This window comes from Antechinus flavipes, chromosome 5, assembly GCF_016432865.1.
Source record: "Antechinus flavipes isolate AdamAnt ecotype Samford, QLD, Australia chromosome 5, AdamAnt_v2, whole genome shotgun sequence".
NCBI lineage: Eukaryota > Metazoa > Chordata > Mammalia > Dasyuromorphia > Dasyuridae > Antechinus > Antechinus flavipes.
Window position 1 is genome coordinate 274850571 of NC_067402.1, and position 16574 is coordinate 274867144.

The 16574-nt window shown below is 37.5% G+C and overlaps 1 protein-coding gene across 5 annotated transcripts in view; it reads left to right on the forward strand.

Moving 5' to 3' along the window:
• Window positions 1–16574, forward strand: part of ANO4 (anoctamin 4) — a 392142-nt gene that overhangs the window by 340701 nt on the left and 34867 nt on the right. For all 5 annotated transcript variants that reach the window (XM_052001731.1, XM_052001734.1, XM_052001735.1 and 2 more), the window contains 4 exons: window positions 5223–5305; window positions 7317–7457; window positions 9792–9956; window positions 15804–15840. In XM_052001731.1, coding sequence (XP_051857691.1) covers window positions 5223–5305; window positions 7317–7457; window positions 9792–9956; window positions 15804–15840 — 426 coding nt within the window. The remainder of the gene's footprint in view (window positions 1–5222; window positions 5306–7316; window positions 7458–9791; window positions 9957–15803; window positions 15841–16574) is intronic.

Consider the following 16574-nt stretch of genomic DNA (forward strand, 5'->3'; position numbering starts at 1 on the left):
TTCATAAACTTGTATAAACTTCAGCTAACGTTCTAGAAGAAAATAAGGCAGCAGGCATTTATATGCATTTTAAACTTGGTTATAATAATAATAACATTTATCTAGCATTTTAAGGTTTGAAGAGCTCTTTACAAACACCATCTCACCTTCTTTTCTATTCTACCACCTTGTTCCTGGCATACAGCAGGTATTTAATCATTGCTTCTTGGCTAATGGCAAATCAAAGATTATAACCAAATGCAGGTTCTCTGCAGCCAGCTTTTGCAAGACCCCTGGATAAGGGGAGTCTGTTCCCTTGTTTGCTTTTGGCTCCAATTCTCATCTTCTCTGGAGATTCTGTAAGGTTCTGTTTTGAGTGGGCTGCCTTAGCCTGCATGGAGCAGCCAAGATGAGGCTACCTCCAGTGATGATTGGTCCCTTGCCAAGTGAAATTTATGGCTGGTCCTTCCTAAATCGGAGTTCCTGAGGCTTTTCCATAGCGCTGGATTTTGTTCAGAAACATGCCAGAGAGCAAGTACAGAATCCAAATTGGCTTCTTGCCCCGGGATGGGGAAATGGGGGGCACAAAATGCAAGTCATTGGGGAGCCAGATGTTGCCAGAGACAAGTCAGGAGTGGATCATCTGCCCTAATCTCTTGGGATTTGGGTGGAGCTTTTTTGGTCTCTTGTTCTCTAGTTGTTACTAAGAACTAAATTCTCTGCAATAAACAGTGAGATCTTCATCAAGTATAACTAAAATGTCAAGATTATGATTATGTGTTTAAGAAGCAGCTTGGCAGGGGTCAGAAAGCCCTGGGTTCAAGTTTTCCTTTTAACAGCTGCTAACTGTATGAATATAGCTAACTTACTTAACCTCTCAAGATCCTTATTATTAGTATTAAGAATTAGATAGTTCCTAAAACTAAATTACAGACAAATTGCTGATCTATATTAGTAGATGAAGTTTTTACCCTAGGAGTACCCTGCAGGTCCCAGATCTAAAAACAGAAGTTATTGTTTTAGTGTGACTCTCATTGCAGAAAGAAGAAAGGGAAGGAGGAAGGAATGGAAAGAGAGATGAAGGGAAAGAGGGAGGGAGGAAAGAAGGGAGGGAAGGAGAAAGAAAGAGGATGGAAGGAGAGAAGGAAAATGTTTGTTTATTATACTGCAATTTTTTAAGTTAATTTTAATTATTTTTTAATTTTTAATTTTGTTTTTGCTTCCAGATTTAATTTGGGGGATGCAGAGTAGAGGTTCTAGACATGTAGCCTAAATCAGTATGGGAAAATTCTACTGTGAAAATTCCATTCACTGATGATGTAGGTCAGCAATTTTCTCAATCTCCCAAACAGAGAGTGGGGTGGGGTGTTGGGAGCAGGCAGCTAGGACGTTTCAGAGACAGAATTTGAATGCTCCAAGATCAGCCCTCAATCTATTTCAAGCCTTCCTCGTTTTGGAATATGTGTGCTAATTATAAATTTCAACTTGAATCAACTTGAAGAGATTGTGAAAAGTGACTTTTTAATTGCATAAACTATTTACCATTGAGAATATTAGATGAGTAAAGTGAGTTATCCCTTATCTCCTCAGACTCTTGTGTCTTTAAGTTTTTAAGCTCTCAGTCACCTCAGCAGGGATAGCAATCCTTCTGCTGCCTAATGAGGAAGAGGATGGTTTGAATTCACATAGCAATTTTTAAAACATTTCCAAAGTTCTTGACCCACAGGGAGTCATTGCAGACAGTCAGATATTTAGAGCTGAAGTGGGCCATCCAGCCCACTCCTCTCACTTTATAGATGAATATGTGATTTGTCTAGATGGAATAGGAGCTCAGGTTCTCTGACTCCAGTGCTCTTTCCACCAATAGGTGGAAGAGGGGCTGTCCTCATTTTAACAAGAAGGAATCTGAGATTTATGGAGAACAGTGAACTTGCCCAGAGTCACTCAGTAAACATCCGAGAGAGAATTTGAACCCAGGTTGTTTTGCACCTGAGCCCCATGTTGTATCTCTTCCATCCCACTGTCTCACCTCACCTGTTGTGAGAGAAAATGACTTGATAAATATGAACTTGTTTTGAAACCTATAAAAATGATATAAAAAGATGAATGGGGGAAGATGTCATGTGAATAGGTTCCATAAAGTAAAATAGTCACTAAGTATAGGGCATTCAGCAGGAAACCTCCCCTCCAGAGAAAAGAATATTGTTTTCCCCTAGAAATGTTTCCAGCGAAACTAGGGGCAGGTCTTCTTGTAGAAATAAGAAGGGAAAATAGAACAGTAAAATAAAGAGGCTGCTTCTGTTCTCAATAAAACTGCCCATAGTGTTGGCCACATGAGGTGAACAGCAAATGGTCTTCTAAAAAGACAAGGAAGGGGAAATACAAAAGTCACTTCTTAAATTCCCAGAGTTCTTTTCTTTCCTTTCTTTTGTTTTTTAATGAACAAAGGGGAAAAAAATCAATGTATTTTTCTCCTTCAAGATAAATGTATATTATCCACTATTAAGACAGAAAATTGCATAAGCCCTTTAACTATCTTATTTTTTTTAAATTTTATTTTATTTAATAATAACTTTATATTGACAGAATCCATGCCAGGGTAATTTTTTACAACACTATCCCTTGCACTCGCTTCTGTTTCGATTTTTCCCCTCCCTCCCACCACCCCCTCCCCTAGATGGCAAGCAGTCCTATATATGTTAGATATGTTGCAGTATATCCTAGATACAATATATGTTTGCAGAACCGAACAATTCTCTTGTTGCACAGGGAGAATTGGATTCAGAAGGTATAAATAACCCGGGAAGAAAATCAAAAATGCAAATAGTTCATATTCGTTTCCCAGTGTTCTTTCTTTGGGTGTAGCTGCTTCTGTCCATCATTTATCCATTGAAACTCAGTTACGTCTCTTTGTCAAAGAAATCCACTTCCATCAGAATACATCCTCATACAATATCGTTGTCGAAGTGTATAATGATCTCCTGGTTCTGCTCATTTCACTTAGCATCAGTTCATGTAAGGCTCTCCAAGCCTCTCTGTATTCATCCTGCTGGTCATTCCTTACAGAACAATAATATTCCATAACATTCATATGCCACAATTTACCCAGCCATTCTCCAATTGATGGGCATCCATTCATTTTCCAGTTTCTAGCCACTACAAACAGGGCTGCCACAAACATTTTGGCACATACAGGTCCCTTTCCCTTCTTTAGTATCTCTTTGATACAGAAACACTGCTGGATCAAAGGGTATGCACATTTTGATAACTTTTTGGGCATAATTCCAGATTGCTCTCGAGAATGGTTGGATTCGTTCACAACTCCACCAACAATGCATCAGTGTCCCAGTTTTCCCGCATCCCCTCCAACATTCATCATTATTTTTTCCTGTCAGCCAATCTGACAGGTGTGTAGTGATATCTCAGAGTTGTCTTGATTTGCATTTCTCTGATCAATAGTGATTTGGGACACTCTTTCATATGAGTGGTAATAGTTTCAATTTCATCCTCTGAAAATTGTCTGTTCATATCCTTTGACCATTTATCAATTGGAGAATGGCTCGATTTCTTATAAATTAGAGTAAGTTCTCTATATATTTTGGAAATGAGGCCTTTATCAGAACCTTTAACTGTAAAGATGTTTTCCCAGTTTGTTGCTTCCCTTCTAATCTTGTTGGCATTAGTTTTATTTGTATAAAGGCTTTTTAATTTGATGTAATCAGAATTTTCTATTTTGTGATCAGTAATGGTCTCTAGTTCATCTTTGGTCACAAATTTCTTTCTCCTCCACAAGTCTGAGAGATAAACTATCCTATGTTCCTCTAATTTATTTATAGTCTCGTTCTTTATGCCTAGATCATGGACCCATTTTGATCTTATCTTGGTATATGGTGTTAAGTGTGGGTCCGCCCTTTATCTTAAAAGAGCTGGAAGTGGGAACCCCTCTGCCTGATGTTTAGCATCCCTGGACATCCTCAGTTTTCTAGCACAGAGAGAAGCAGCCATATGTCTAGTCTGCTCAACATTAATTGTGCATTTTACTTTTTTATGTGATGTTGGCTAAAGATTCCCTAATCCAGGAATATGTTAACCTGACTTCAGATTTTTTGTTTTTAACAAACACATACATACACTTTCCATTTTTGTATATATACACACTGCATGTGTGTTTATGTATACATACATATATAGAGAATATAGAATTATATATACATATGTATAGAAATACAGGTGCATCTATATATACATACATGTTTGTATTTGCATATAAATATATGTGGTTATAGAAATATGTATATGATTACATAACTATATATAGTTATACACAACTATATATAATTCATATATGTATACATATATGAGGAATTATTTCAAATTGTAGCCTATTATATGTATTCCATTATCCTGTACACTTTCTTATGCATATATGTATATATACACATATACACATTAGACTATATATACATATATATGTATATACACATACACACACACACACATATATATATATATTCACACACAGGCAGATGTAACTGTATTTAATGATAATTGGTATCATTTGCCATCGCTGTGTCTTTTATTTTATATATTTAAAAATAGGATTCTGAGAAGGATCCCTCAGGCTCCTCCAGGATGGTTCTAATCCTTGATCTCCTCTCACCCTGCCTTTGCAATCCCCTATTCATTACTCTCCTCTACATGCTCTGGATCTGGGGATACTGCCCTCCTCACTTTTCCTTCTCTTATGTGAAATTCTCACCCTCCTCATTTCTGCCTCTTGTCTCTCCTCAAGTCCCATCTAGAATCTTACCTTCTACAAAAAGTTTCCCCAATCCACCATTAATATCTACGCCATTCCTCTGCCTGTTGACTGATGGATGGCTGTGGTTGGGACAATCTTAATGATTATGCTCAGCTCTTGGGCTAGCCATTTAAGGAAGGACCCTGTTCAGGGTGACCAGAGAAAGACCCTGTGTTAGTGGAGGGACTTTCCTCATCTGGGAGCTCTCTTATCCCTGTGAAATCACAGGTTTAGTCCCTATCCTCTATTTCAACAAATGCTACTTCTCCTCCCGTTGGATATAATTCCACAATCCTCCTGAGTTCTGAGCTTTGGGTCTAGAAGATCCAAAAATGAAACAGTCCTTGTCCTCCAGCTTACATTCTCAGTAGTACAATTCATTTCCCAATGCCTTCAATGCTTCTTTTACTTTTATTTATCTGTCCTTCTCTTCCTATTCCAGCAACCGTTTTCCTGGAGTTTTGGAAGAGAAGGCGAGCAGTAATTGCTTATGACTGGGACTTGATCGACTGGGAAGAAGAGGAGGTTTGTATGAAAAATACCCCTCAGCTTGAAAGACCATCCCCTTCCCCAGGGTGATCCTAAGACTCCAACTGCACCCATGGAAGCAGAATAGCATGGAAAGAGAGCCAGAATTAGCGCCAGGAAGGTCTTAGTCAAGGTTCTGCCTTTCACAGCTAAAGGTGGAAACCTGGGCAAGTCCCTTACACCTGTCACTGCTGGAGGTAAATCTCTAAATTAACAAGAGACCAAAAAAAATAAAATAAAATAAAATTTAAAAAAATTAAAAAATTAAAAAATAAATTAACAAGAGACCTACAGTGCTGACTTATACTGGTAAAGACTTCCCTGGGAGTCACCTATCACAAATCCAGTGTCTATCCCTGCCTTTTTAGCCAGAGTCATTCAAAAATGTACTTTTCTCTACCTTCTGGTTGGAATAGATAGACAGACAGACAGATAATTTAGATAGAGATATTTATATATACAGAGACAGACAGGCAGACAGACAGGCAAAACAAGTGTTTCCTATATGCTCAACACTGTTTCAAGAGCTGAGAATACAATCACAAGCAAACAGGATAGTTCCTATTCAGTAAGAGCTATATTCTAATAAGACAAAACAGGAAGAACTGAAAAAATTGAAGCTGTATGTATCTAAGGGTAATAGAGGGGGACCTTCTAGAGTTTCTGTGACTATCTTCCACTGTAGTTGCCTTAAATAAATGGAATGAAGCTAAACCCATTTCAGAAGCTGCCTAGATACAGTAAGTAAACATTTATTAAGCACTTACTGTGTTCCAGGAACTATGGAAAGCACTAGAGATACAATTGTTCCTCTATTTTAACTCTTTGTTAATTCACATAAACCTCATGGGAATTTCATATGGTTGTTCAGTCGACACATCCAGTTTAGAGTAAGGAAGACCTGAGTTCAAGTCCTGCCTCAGGCTATGTAACACTGGGCAAGTCAGTTAACTTATCCCTGCCTCAGTTTTCTAATTTGTCAAATGAAGATCATAGCACTTGAGGTTGTTGTGAGAACCAAATGAGGTGATATTTGTCAAATGCTTTGAACAAAAGCATTCTATAAACAAAAGCTCTTCTTATTCATCCCCCTTATATCTGTCCCTTCCTCCTCAATACTTGGCTTCTCCCCCATCCTACAACTGGCCAGCTTCCTCCCTAGGCTTGCACATCTTTCACCTTGTTAAAAGCCTAGTTTCAGCTCCTCTCTTCTGTTGTCCAAAGACACATGAACATTATATAAAATCTCCGTCAACTAGAACCTAACACCTGAGTGTTCTTTTCCTAATACCAAAATTTCTTTTTATTCTGTGACCTTTCCTATTTGGGCTTATTTCAGTTAAGTAAATCAAATCTCTGTTTGTTTTAGAGGTCTCAAAAGCCCTGGGTGTAACTGGTTTTTGAGAGATTTTTAGTATGTTTCTGAAGTCAGTTTTTTAATATAAAATCAGTTGATTAAAGGTGAATTGCTTGTGATAAAAAAATTTAATTGTCATATTTTTAGCAATTCATATAAGATAACAAAGAGATGAAGCTCACTGAGAAGTGCATTTTTCCATTTTCTAACCTGGAAAATTTTCATCTTCATTGTGATGTTTGAGTTACACCCTAATAGTAGAAAGGAAATTTTTTCATTTTTTCAGATCACTAAGGAACTACTTTAAAAGAATCTTTTTGGTTTGAGGCTTATAGTTTGAATTAATACAATAATGGAAATACTGATTGAGATCCTAAAAATATCTATCTGAATCACTTGCTTTCAATAATGGTGGATCTGTGATATACTTTCTTCAGTATGATTATTTTTGATCTAAGATATGGAGTTTGGAGATTGCCATATTAGATTGATTGGTTGCTTACTCGCTTGCTTGTTTGTTGAGTGGAGAAGCTAGTACCAAACTATTGAATGGCATGCTAATATACAAGAATGATGTGTTGGTGGGTCTGTTTGTTGGTTTTTCCTGTGTACGACTGCCCTGTCCATAAAAGTTGTCCATCTCTTCCTTAGGAAGAAATACGGCCCCAGTTTGAAGCCAAATACTCCAAGAAAGAGCGGATGAACCCCATCTCGGGAAAACCAGAACCTTATCAAGCATTTACAGATAAATGCAGCAGACTTGTTGTTTCTGCATCTGGAATATTTTTTATGGTTTGAGGACTTTTTTCCATTTGTTTTTATGTAAATGAAACTGACATCCATGTTTGTATAAAGTGTTTTCAGAGAACTTGGCCTCATTTAATCCCCATGTTAAATCCAAGAGGCAGGTGGGAGAAAAAAGAATGATTATTATCCCCATTTTACAGATGGAGAAACTGGGGCTCAGAGGAAGAGCAGTGACTTGCTTAAGATCATCTAGCCCGAGCTAAAGCAAAAATCCTGGTCTTGTAATTCCAAGGTCAATTCTTCCTCTACACTGTATTGTGAAAGCACAGTCAGTCAACCCATCTCTAGATATTTATTAGGCACCTGATATGTGCTAAATGCTGAGGCTACAGAAAGAAGTTAAAGGCATTTCTTGCCTGCTGGGAAGTTACAGCCTAATAAGGGAGAAGTCCAAATAAATATATACAAAGCAAGTTCTGTGTAGAATAAATCAGAAATTATTAGCAGAGGGAAGGCACAGAATGAAGGAGGGGCTGGGAAAGGCTTCCTGTAGAAGTCAGGATTTTAACTGGGACTTAATGAAAGCAGAGGAAGGAGAGCATTCCAGGAAGCAAAAGAGAATGCTTTATAAATTTGAAAAGGCTATGAAATGTAAGCTCTGGTTTTGTTATTGTTATTATTTTACTTAGCAGTTAGCATGAGTAACTCAGAGAGAGATTCAATAAAGAATCTCTGGAGGGACAAGGCTGATGAGGCTGACTTGTGCTTGGAGGGTATATCTTGAGTATGTCAGATTTGGGGTGTACTATCCAGGTCCTTCTGCTTACCCATCTGGCATCCCGAAATTCTACGATTGCCATTTTCCAGAGAGCACAACTCACGCAAGCATTTTGGTTCGAGAATACTTATGACCCAGGGAGGAGATTAGAAAAGTCAACTTTTGGAATGCGGCTGTGAAACTCAGTGGACCAGGTCCAAGAGAGCTGGATTCTCTTCGTGGACTTGTCATGTGCTCATTGCAGTGGGCATTGCAGAGCAGCAAGACTTAGATTTATACCTATCTTTTCTATGATATATTGCACAAGTTTTAAAGTCTTCAGAAAATATAGAACAGTAAACCCAGTTGGAGAATGGAGCATTCTGGGGAAGCACATCTCAAAAGATGGAGAATTGTGAAGAGTGTCTTTTATGAGTTACTCATTTGTAAATCATTCACAATTGAGTAAATGCAGTGTTCCTGACAGATACTCCCAAAGAGGACAGAAATGCATCAGGGAAAATGATAATGTAATGAAAAAAATCTCTTAAAATGTGTGTATATGTACATATACATATAAAACAAGACAGCAAGATGTCAATGATGATTACTTGGCAGCCAGATACGGTGAAAAGAGAAATAACTGACTCTTGAGTCAGAGTTGCTGAGTTCAAATCCTACCTCTGATGTTTCTATGGAACATCGAGCTAATGATTTAAGTTCTGCCAACTGAGGAGTTGACCTAAAAGCCTTCAAAAGTCTCTTCCATCTCTAGATTTTGGGACTTACAATCTTAAATCGCAACCTCCCTAAATCTCAGTTTCTTCATCTGTAAGACAAGGAGTTAGATCAAGGGTAGGCTGATAAATTTATAACAACAGGCTCGGAAAAAAAAAGAACCCATGAGGCATTTAAGTTTGATTTACATTATTAATATTTTCTCTATCACTTTTAACACCAGACAATTAAAAAACAAACAAAAAATCTAGCCCTGATTTGTTGCATTTGCCAATTTCCAAGGAATAAGTTCTCACTTTGAAAATTTAGCTATCATTTGTGTATAGAAATATGTATAGAAGGATTGCATATGTTTTAACATATTTTGGATTTTGCAAGAGTGAATGTTGAAAATTACCTGTGCGTTGTTTTAAAAATAAAAAGCTTTAATTTTAAAAAAAGAAAAATTAAAATTTAATTATCAGAAGCAGCTAGATGGTATAGTGGATAGTCTTTCTCACACGCACAAAAGAGAGAAAGAGAGAGAGAAATCAAAAAAGATTAAAAATTTAACAATCAGCTTTTAACTTATTGACTGTCTATTCCCAACATAGTCCTCGATTAGATCAGAGATGTCAAACTCCCTGCCCTGAAGAACAGGTCAATTAGATTAAAACATAATTGAGAAATGTTTAAGAAAATGAATAGAAATGCGATGTAGATAATGGTACGTGGTGGTTTTCAGAGTCAGCAGGTCATCCATCTGTGGCCTCTGTGTCTGACCTTCCTGATCACTCCCAGCTCAAGCGTGTCCGGCCTCATCACCCATATGAGAGTGTTTCTGATGGAGATGAGTCTCTTGAAGGCACGAAGCCCACTGAACCCTCTCCGTTTTTCTGCCATAGATCTGTGTAGTGATCGCCGCCGTGTTTGGAATCGTCATTTATCGTGTTGTGACTGTCAGTACTTTTGCTGCCTTCAAGTGGGCTTTAATCAGAAATAACTCTCAGGTTGCGACCACGGGAACAGCAGTGTGCATCAACTTTTGTATCATCATGCTGCTGAACGTGGTAAGAAAGTGGGAGGGGAGGAGAAGGAAAGGGGAAAGATGGTGGTTAGAGGGACTCCGGGCCAACATGGCTCTTCGGCTCCTCCATGGATTGACTCACCTCTTACTCTACCATCCTCCCTACATCTGGGCACAGGGTACCCTCCCAAGCCGCAGGAGTGACAGTGGCCAAGGGGGAGAGGCTAAAAACCTGGCTTCCCATCCCACCTCAGGGACTTGTTAACTCTGTGAGCCTTACCCGCTGAGCCCCACTAACTTCTGAGGCTGTTTGTCCTTAAGTGCCATTGTGATGATCACCCATCAGTATGCATATCAAGCCCTTCTGAATCTACATTAATATACTACCATATTAATGCTGTTATTATTATTGTTGGAGGCAGGGTGTCTTTGGGGAGAAAGGACAGGACAGAATTCACGTCCCATCTCTGCCACAGAAGGGTTGCGAGACTCATGGCAAATCATATTAATTTTCAAAATGAGGGCAATACTATCACCTGCTTCTATGGAATTGCTATAGAGAATCAAAGATGAAGACTTTAACCTTAAACTGTAGTAAGACTTTCGAGACACACGTAGAAAGTGGTTAGTAAATCTTAACCAAATGAGTCATCATCATGATAATTTTTTTTTTTTTGGATGGGATCCCAATAGTAATAGTCCTGAAAGAAAGAGCCTTCCTGCTATTATGGACAGATAAAATAATTGTGTAGGGTTAATTTTTTTTTAGCTAAATAGACAATCCCATTCATCTTCTATAGCCTCACCACGAGCATCCTCAGACTAACTTTTAAATCTCTATATTTTGAAAGCTTTTTTGTTTCACGTAATTTAGAAGTTAGAAGTGTTTGGGATGGTGCCATCTGTGAAAAATGGAGCTCTTAAATTTTATGGATCAAATTTAAGTCCACTGTGGGAAATAGTTCGGTCGATAACAATGGTTTGATCTCAATTCAATTTACTGGATGAATTCTCCAGGTTATTTTGAGGTCTGTATGACATTTTGTATTTTGAGATCTCATTATCACAAACAGGAAGTTTATCATCTTTCACTTCCTAAAAGATATGTGACTCTGGGCATGTCACTTAACCCTTTCAGCCTCAGTTCATCATATATGAAACGAGATAATAACTCTGACCTCTCAGGGTTGTTGTGAGGATCAAATGAAATAATAAATGTGAAGTGCCATGTAATTGTAAGGTATCTTAATAGTCACGATGGCTGTCATTATTGTTCTTTTTTGAACGAGGTCTAAAGGCTTTGCCAAATATGTCCAGGATACAAAAAGTGCCCCTACTCTATTTAATCTTTTTTTTAATTTTATTTTATTTTAATCTTTTATTAAAATTATAATTTATAATATGTTATATAATGTAAATGATATAATATGCATAATATGTAATGATAATGTATAGTATATTCTGTGGCAGAGATGGGACATGAACTCTGTTCATCATGACTCGAAAGCTAGACCTTTCTCCCAAAAGCCACCCTGCCTCCAACAATAATATATTATAATATAATATATAATCATATGTAATATGTATAACATAAGATTAAATTAATTTAATTGGAATTCCTTCCAACTCTTTCCACTCTCATAATGCTACTCATTGCCCATACAAGTCACATCCTGGGAGTGAGCCTAAAAAGGACCATCTGAGAAAAGCAACCTTTGTCCTGTTCTCTGCCAGTCAAGTAGCAGAGTTGCTGAACTCTCTGAACAAAATAATGTCACTAGAAGTAAACTAATCCTTTAAAGCACATATACCATTATTTTTCAAAAACTATGCTTTTTGATGATGATAAAGTTTAAATGGAAGAGAAACAACTAAATCCATTTTGTTTTTCAAATTCATAAAATGGACACATCCTTGAAAAGTTGTAGGCAGAGTGTGAAACGTCTTGTATGCTTCCTTCTGGTGAAAAGTTTAAGCCTGAATAAGGAGGACAGGCAGTTACCAGCAGCCACAGCCTGGGATAGACCGTGTAACTGTTCTCATGCTTTGTTTGCATGGGCTGGTCAGAGACGGGCTTTCTTCCCCCATCTATCTGAAAAATCACACGATGATAAATGCGGCAACACTGAAAAATACACCTAGAAAGTAGTAGATGTTAGCCAGGAGAACACAGTCTGACTGCACTGCTGTGGAGGCAACGGGGCTGACCCTGAGATTTCCCAGTGAGATGGAAGGACTCCTCCTTACTCAGATCTTAGAGAGCTGCCCAGAGCATAGGTTCGGTGTTATATGCCCAGGGTCATACAGTCAGCATGTCTCATGGGCTAGACCTGAACCCTGGACCTCTTGGCTGGGAGGTCACTTTTCTGTCATGCCAGTTTCCCTCTCTCTCTCTGAAGGAATCCAGGGGTTAAATTTAAACACTTCCTCATCATATTAAAAAAATTCCTTCTTTGGGAATTACCATTTTATCAGAATTATTATTCTGTTGGATAATAACAATACCTGATTCACAGGGGAAATAAATCAAAGGAGATTATGTAAACAAGGCTTAAAACGCCTTCTATGTCTTAGCTGTTGGGATTATCCTCCCACTGTGTCCAATCTTCACTGTATCCAGTTGTGACAATATTAATATGTATCGTGTTCCACAGCTGTGCTAACAGACCTCTATTACTGATGGCGCTCTCCCATTGTCCGGGGTGCTACAACATGGTTTTAGCTGCAAAGGTTTTAGAGACATTCGGTGACTTTCCCAGATAGTAAAAATCAGATCTGATCCTCTGACTTCAAAGCCAGTTAGGGGCAATCTTGTCCAACTGCTTCCTTTTATAGAGCAGGAAATTGAATCTCAGGGACATTTGGTGACCAGATTGTAAAAATCAGATCTGATCCTCTGACTTCAAAGCCAGTGCTTCTTGCTCTATTTCCTCACTATGAATGCTTAATTCTAGGTCACACAGAATTCAATTTTCAAAAAATCAGTCGCCAACAGTCCAGTCCAGTACTGGTACTATTGCTTCTTCTCAAAAAGATGTGGTTGTTGGGTTTGATTTTTTTTTTTGTTTGTTTTTAAATAAGTAGAGTAGGGGCAGCTGTGTAGCATAGTGGATAGAGCATCGGCCCTAGTGACAAGAGGACAAGTTCAAATCCAGTTTGGGACACTTGGCACTTAACTTTGTGACACTGGACAAGTCGCTTAACCCTAATTAACCCTTCCCCCACATCCCCTAAAATAAAGATAAGTAGTGTGGATTTTAATGTTACATATTTACTAATAATTTGAGTATTTGTCATCATATTAAATTGTCTGATTAATCTGTGCCAGTGTTCCTAAACTGAAAAATATTCAACTTTCACAGCCTTAAATTACAATGAATGGTCTGTTGTTAACACTGCATTATTCATAAAATGTCCCTAGAGGGTGACTGAATGAATTGTTTTCACTTAACTGCCAACATCCAGAGTGTTGTGAATTCCCATCATCTTGTATATTTTGATAACTAATAGATGATTAATGCTTCTAACTTTAAGACTCCAGTTTTGCTTAGTTTTAAGATTCTGGAGCGATTTGGTTTGCTTTCTTGGAGAGGGGGAAGGGGGAAGAATATCTTTTCTCTCAAGTTTCATTTGGTATTTTAGCATTCACCAACAACTACCAGCTTAATTGGAAAAGAAAGGAAAGACAAGCTCATAGACTCTAGGGATGAATTTGTATCTCTAAACATATGGTTAAACTCCTTCAGAGCAGAGATAGTATTACCTTTCTCTTTGTATTCCCAATTCTTAACACAAAATGTCTACCATTTTTTGAGTAATTAATACTTTGCAGCTGATTGGCTGACTGATTGGTTGACTAACAGGCCTTAGAGATCATTTAATTAATTGGTATCAAACTCAAATAGAAACAGTAGCCATATATAAATTTAAAAATCCATATATTTTCATTATCTATGTTGTATTATATTTTTACTTGTTAAACATTTTCCAATTAATTGTAATAATACTCAGAGTTCTGGCCATCTGTGGCCCAGGCCTTAAATTTGATACCTCTGTGTTGAAAAGAATATTTTTAGTTTGGGCTTTCACTCTGATTAAGGAAGTAAAATTTGGGACAAAAGAATTTTGTATGTCAAGGTATCAGTATGTTGAGAGGTTGATCAATGGAGATCAGCAGTGGCTTGAAAATGGAACCAGCTTTTATGGATTACTTTTGTAACAAGATAAAAGACAATTCAGATAGAACTACATCAACAAAAGAAGTGGAGCTGTTGCATCTCAGTTCCTTCCCAAAGTAGAAGTCAGTTAGGGTTTCTGCATACAAACAGGTATCTTTCTACTACATGACAAATATCAGGGGATTTCATTTTCCTATTCCCTCCAACACTGACTGACAAACAGGTCTGGGAACAATCAGATCAATATCTGCTTCATCCCACTCTACATGTTGATGAGGAAACAAGTCTTCTGGGATAAATGAATCATTAGAAATAAGATACTGACAGAGAGAAAATAAATACTCCCTTATTTTTGTTCTTAATATCCATACTTTTTCTGAAATCCCTCCTTAATTACACTTCTAGTAAGTGATATCTCTCACTATGAAACTTCTATGAATAGCCCTTATTGACCAAAGCAGCCATTAAGCACTTATGTGCTTACCTTGTAATCTAATTCTCTCTGTGCATCTTTTCTCCTCAAATAGATCAAAAGTTCTTGGGCAATCAGACACATATAAATCAAAGCCTTAGAAGGCATCTATGCTAGTTCATACTTAGGGGAAAAAACACTTTACAATATCAATCAAACAAGCATTTGTCGAGCACCTACTATGTGCCATACACTATGGAAATGAAGACATAAGCAAGACAGTCCTTGTACTTAAGAAGCCTGCAAGTATCCCCTCTCTCAAGGAGGAAAATATGTCCCTATATAAGCATATACAAAATGAATACACTGATATATGTTTCTGTTCTTACTGTCTTTAATGGAAATACAAGAATTTCTGATAATCACTAATCAATTAATTCCTCAGTGAAAAATTTTTAAGCACCTACTATGTGCCAGGTACTTTCCTAAGCACTGGGGATACAAAAAGAGTCCCATATCTCAATAGTTTTACAATATAATTTAGTGGGAATCCCTAAAACTCTTTGGGACCACTCAAGGGCTATTTAATACTAATCCAATAATGCTCTATTCTTTCTATAGAACAACCTACTATCAGATAGTGAATTTTAATTCTCTTTTCAATTTCAAATGTAGGAATGGATCAAAGCTATAATATCTTCACACTTTCTGTTTCTCCATAAGGCTATCTTGCAAGATGGTCATTTGAACGCTTCCCTTAATGGAGAAGTTTAGTTCCATGGCACAGTAAGCCTTCAACAAGAGTTGGGTGATATTTACATTGTGCTCAGGAATTGAGGCATGAGAACTCCCTCTACTACTCAGACTGGCCCCTATAAGACAATTTATAGTTTCTCATAGACTTGCCTTAAAGCACTGAGTTAATAAGCAACTTGTCCAAAATCCCAGGGCCACGGTATGTGAGAGGCCACATGGGAGCCCAGGACTTTCTGAAACTGAAGCTTGTTTTCTGTAACTGTGCCATAGCTCTCCATGGTCCTGAGAAACTATTGTGTATCCAAGACCAATAGCAGCTAATTTCCACCTGAAGGTGGTTGTTGACCCCTTAAAAAAGAGCCCAAAAGATGTGGAATTTATTGACCTCTTCAAAGTCCCTCTAGAACACGGGCACCATAAAAATGAATGGATTCTTTTGAACTACTTTGGTTGCTGGATCACCTCCTTCTTATTTAGTTTTATATTTGGGGGTCTATGTACTTCACTTTCTGAATTTTGAAATATATTTCTCCTTATCTTGCAGTTATATGAAAAAGTTGCTCTTCTTCTGACAAATTTAGGTAAGTGCTAATATTTTCCTTTACCTCACTGCTGGGTGGGATGTGCAAAGTTACTCACCAGGGTAAAGGGTGAAAGTGCCTTATGTTAAGAAACAGGTAGTAACAATTTCTAAATAGGCCTAAGGTAATAGGGAACCATGTTGATTGATACATTTTTAAATTTTATTTAATGCCTTTTGTTTATATGGCATAGTCATCTCCTGTCCTTTTCCTACCCCAACTTCCTTCCCCATTAAACTCTTTCTCCAACAAAGAAAAATAGGTAAGCAACACTGACCAATATAATGACTTAATCTGAAAGGATATGAAATCTTCCATACCCATTGCACATATGTGCGCACACATACAACACACACACACACACACACACACACACACACACACCACTTCTCAACCAAGAAGAAAGAAGAATGTTTTATTATATTTTATTTGGGCTTCATATTGAGGTCCATTACATGGATGCTCTTTGGGAGTTGTTATAGAGAAAGAAATACAAGAGTGAGTTGGTTTGGGGAGAGTTGTTTTATTTTCCTTTTAGGGTACCCATTAATTTGTTCTATTTTAAAACAATTAAATAACTATTTCAATATGATTGGTTTTCTCGGTAATTCTATATCTTCTACTTTATGCATTTAAAAACATCATTCTAGGAGTCCATAGGCTTTGATATCAAAAGAATCCTTGACACTAAAAAGGCTAAAAATCCTCTCTGTAGAAATGTAATAAGGGTGAGA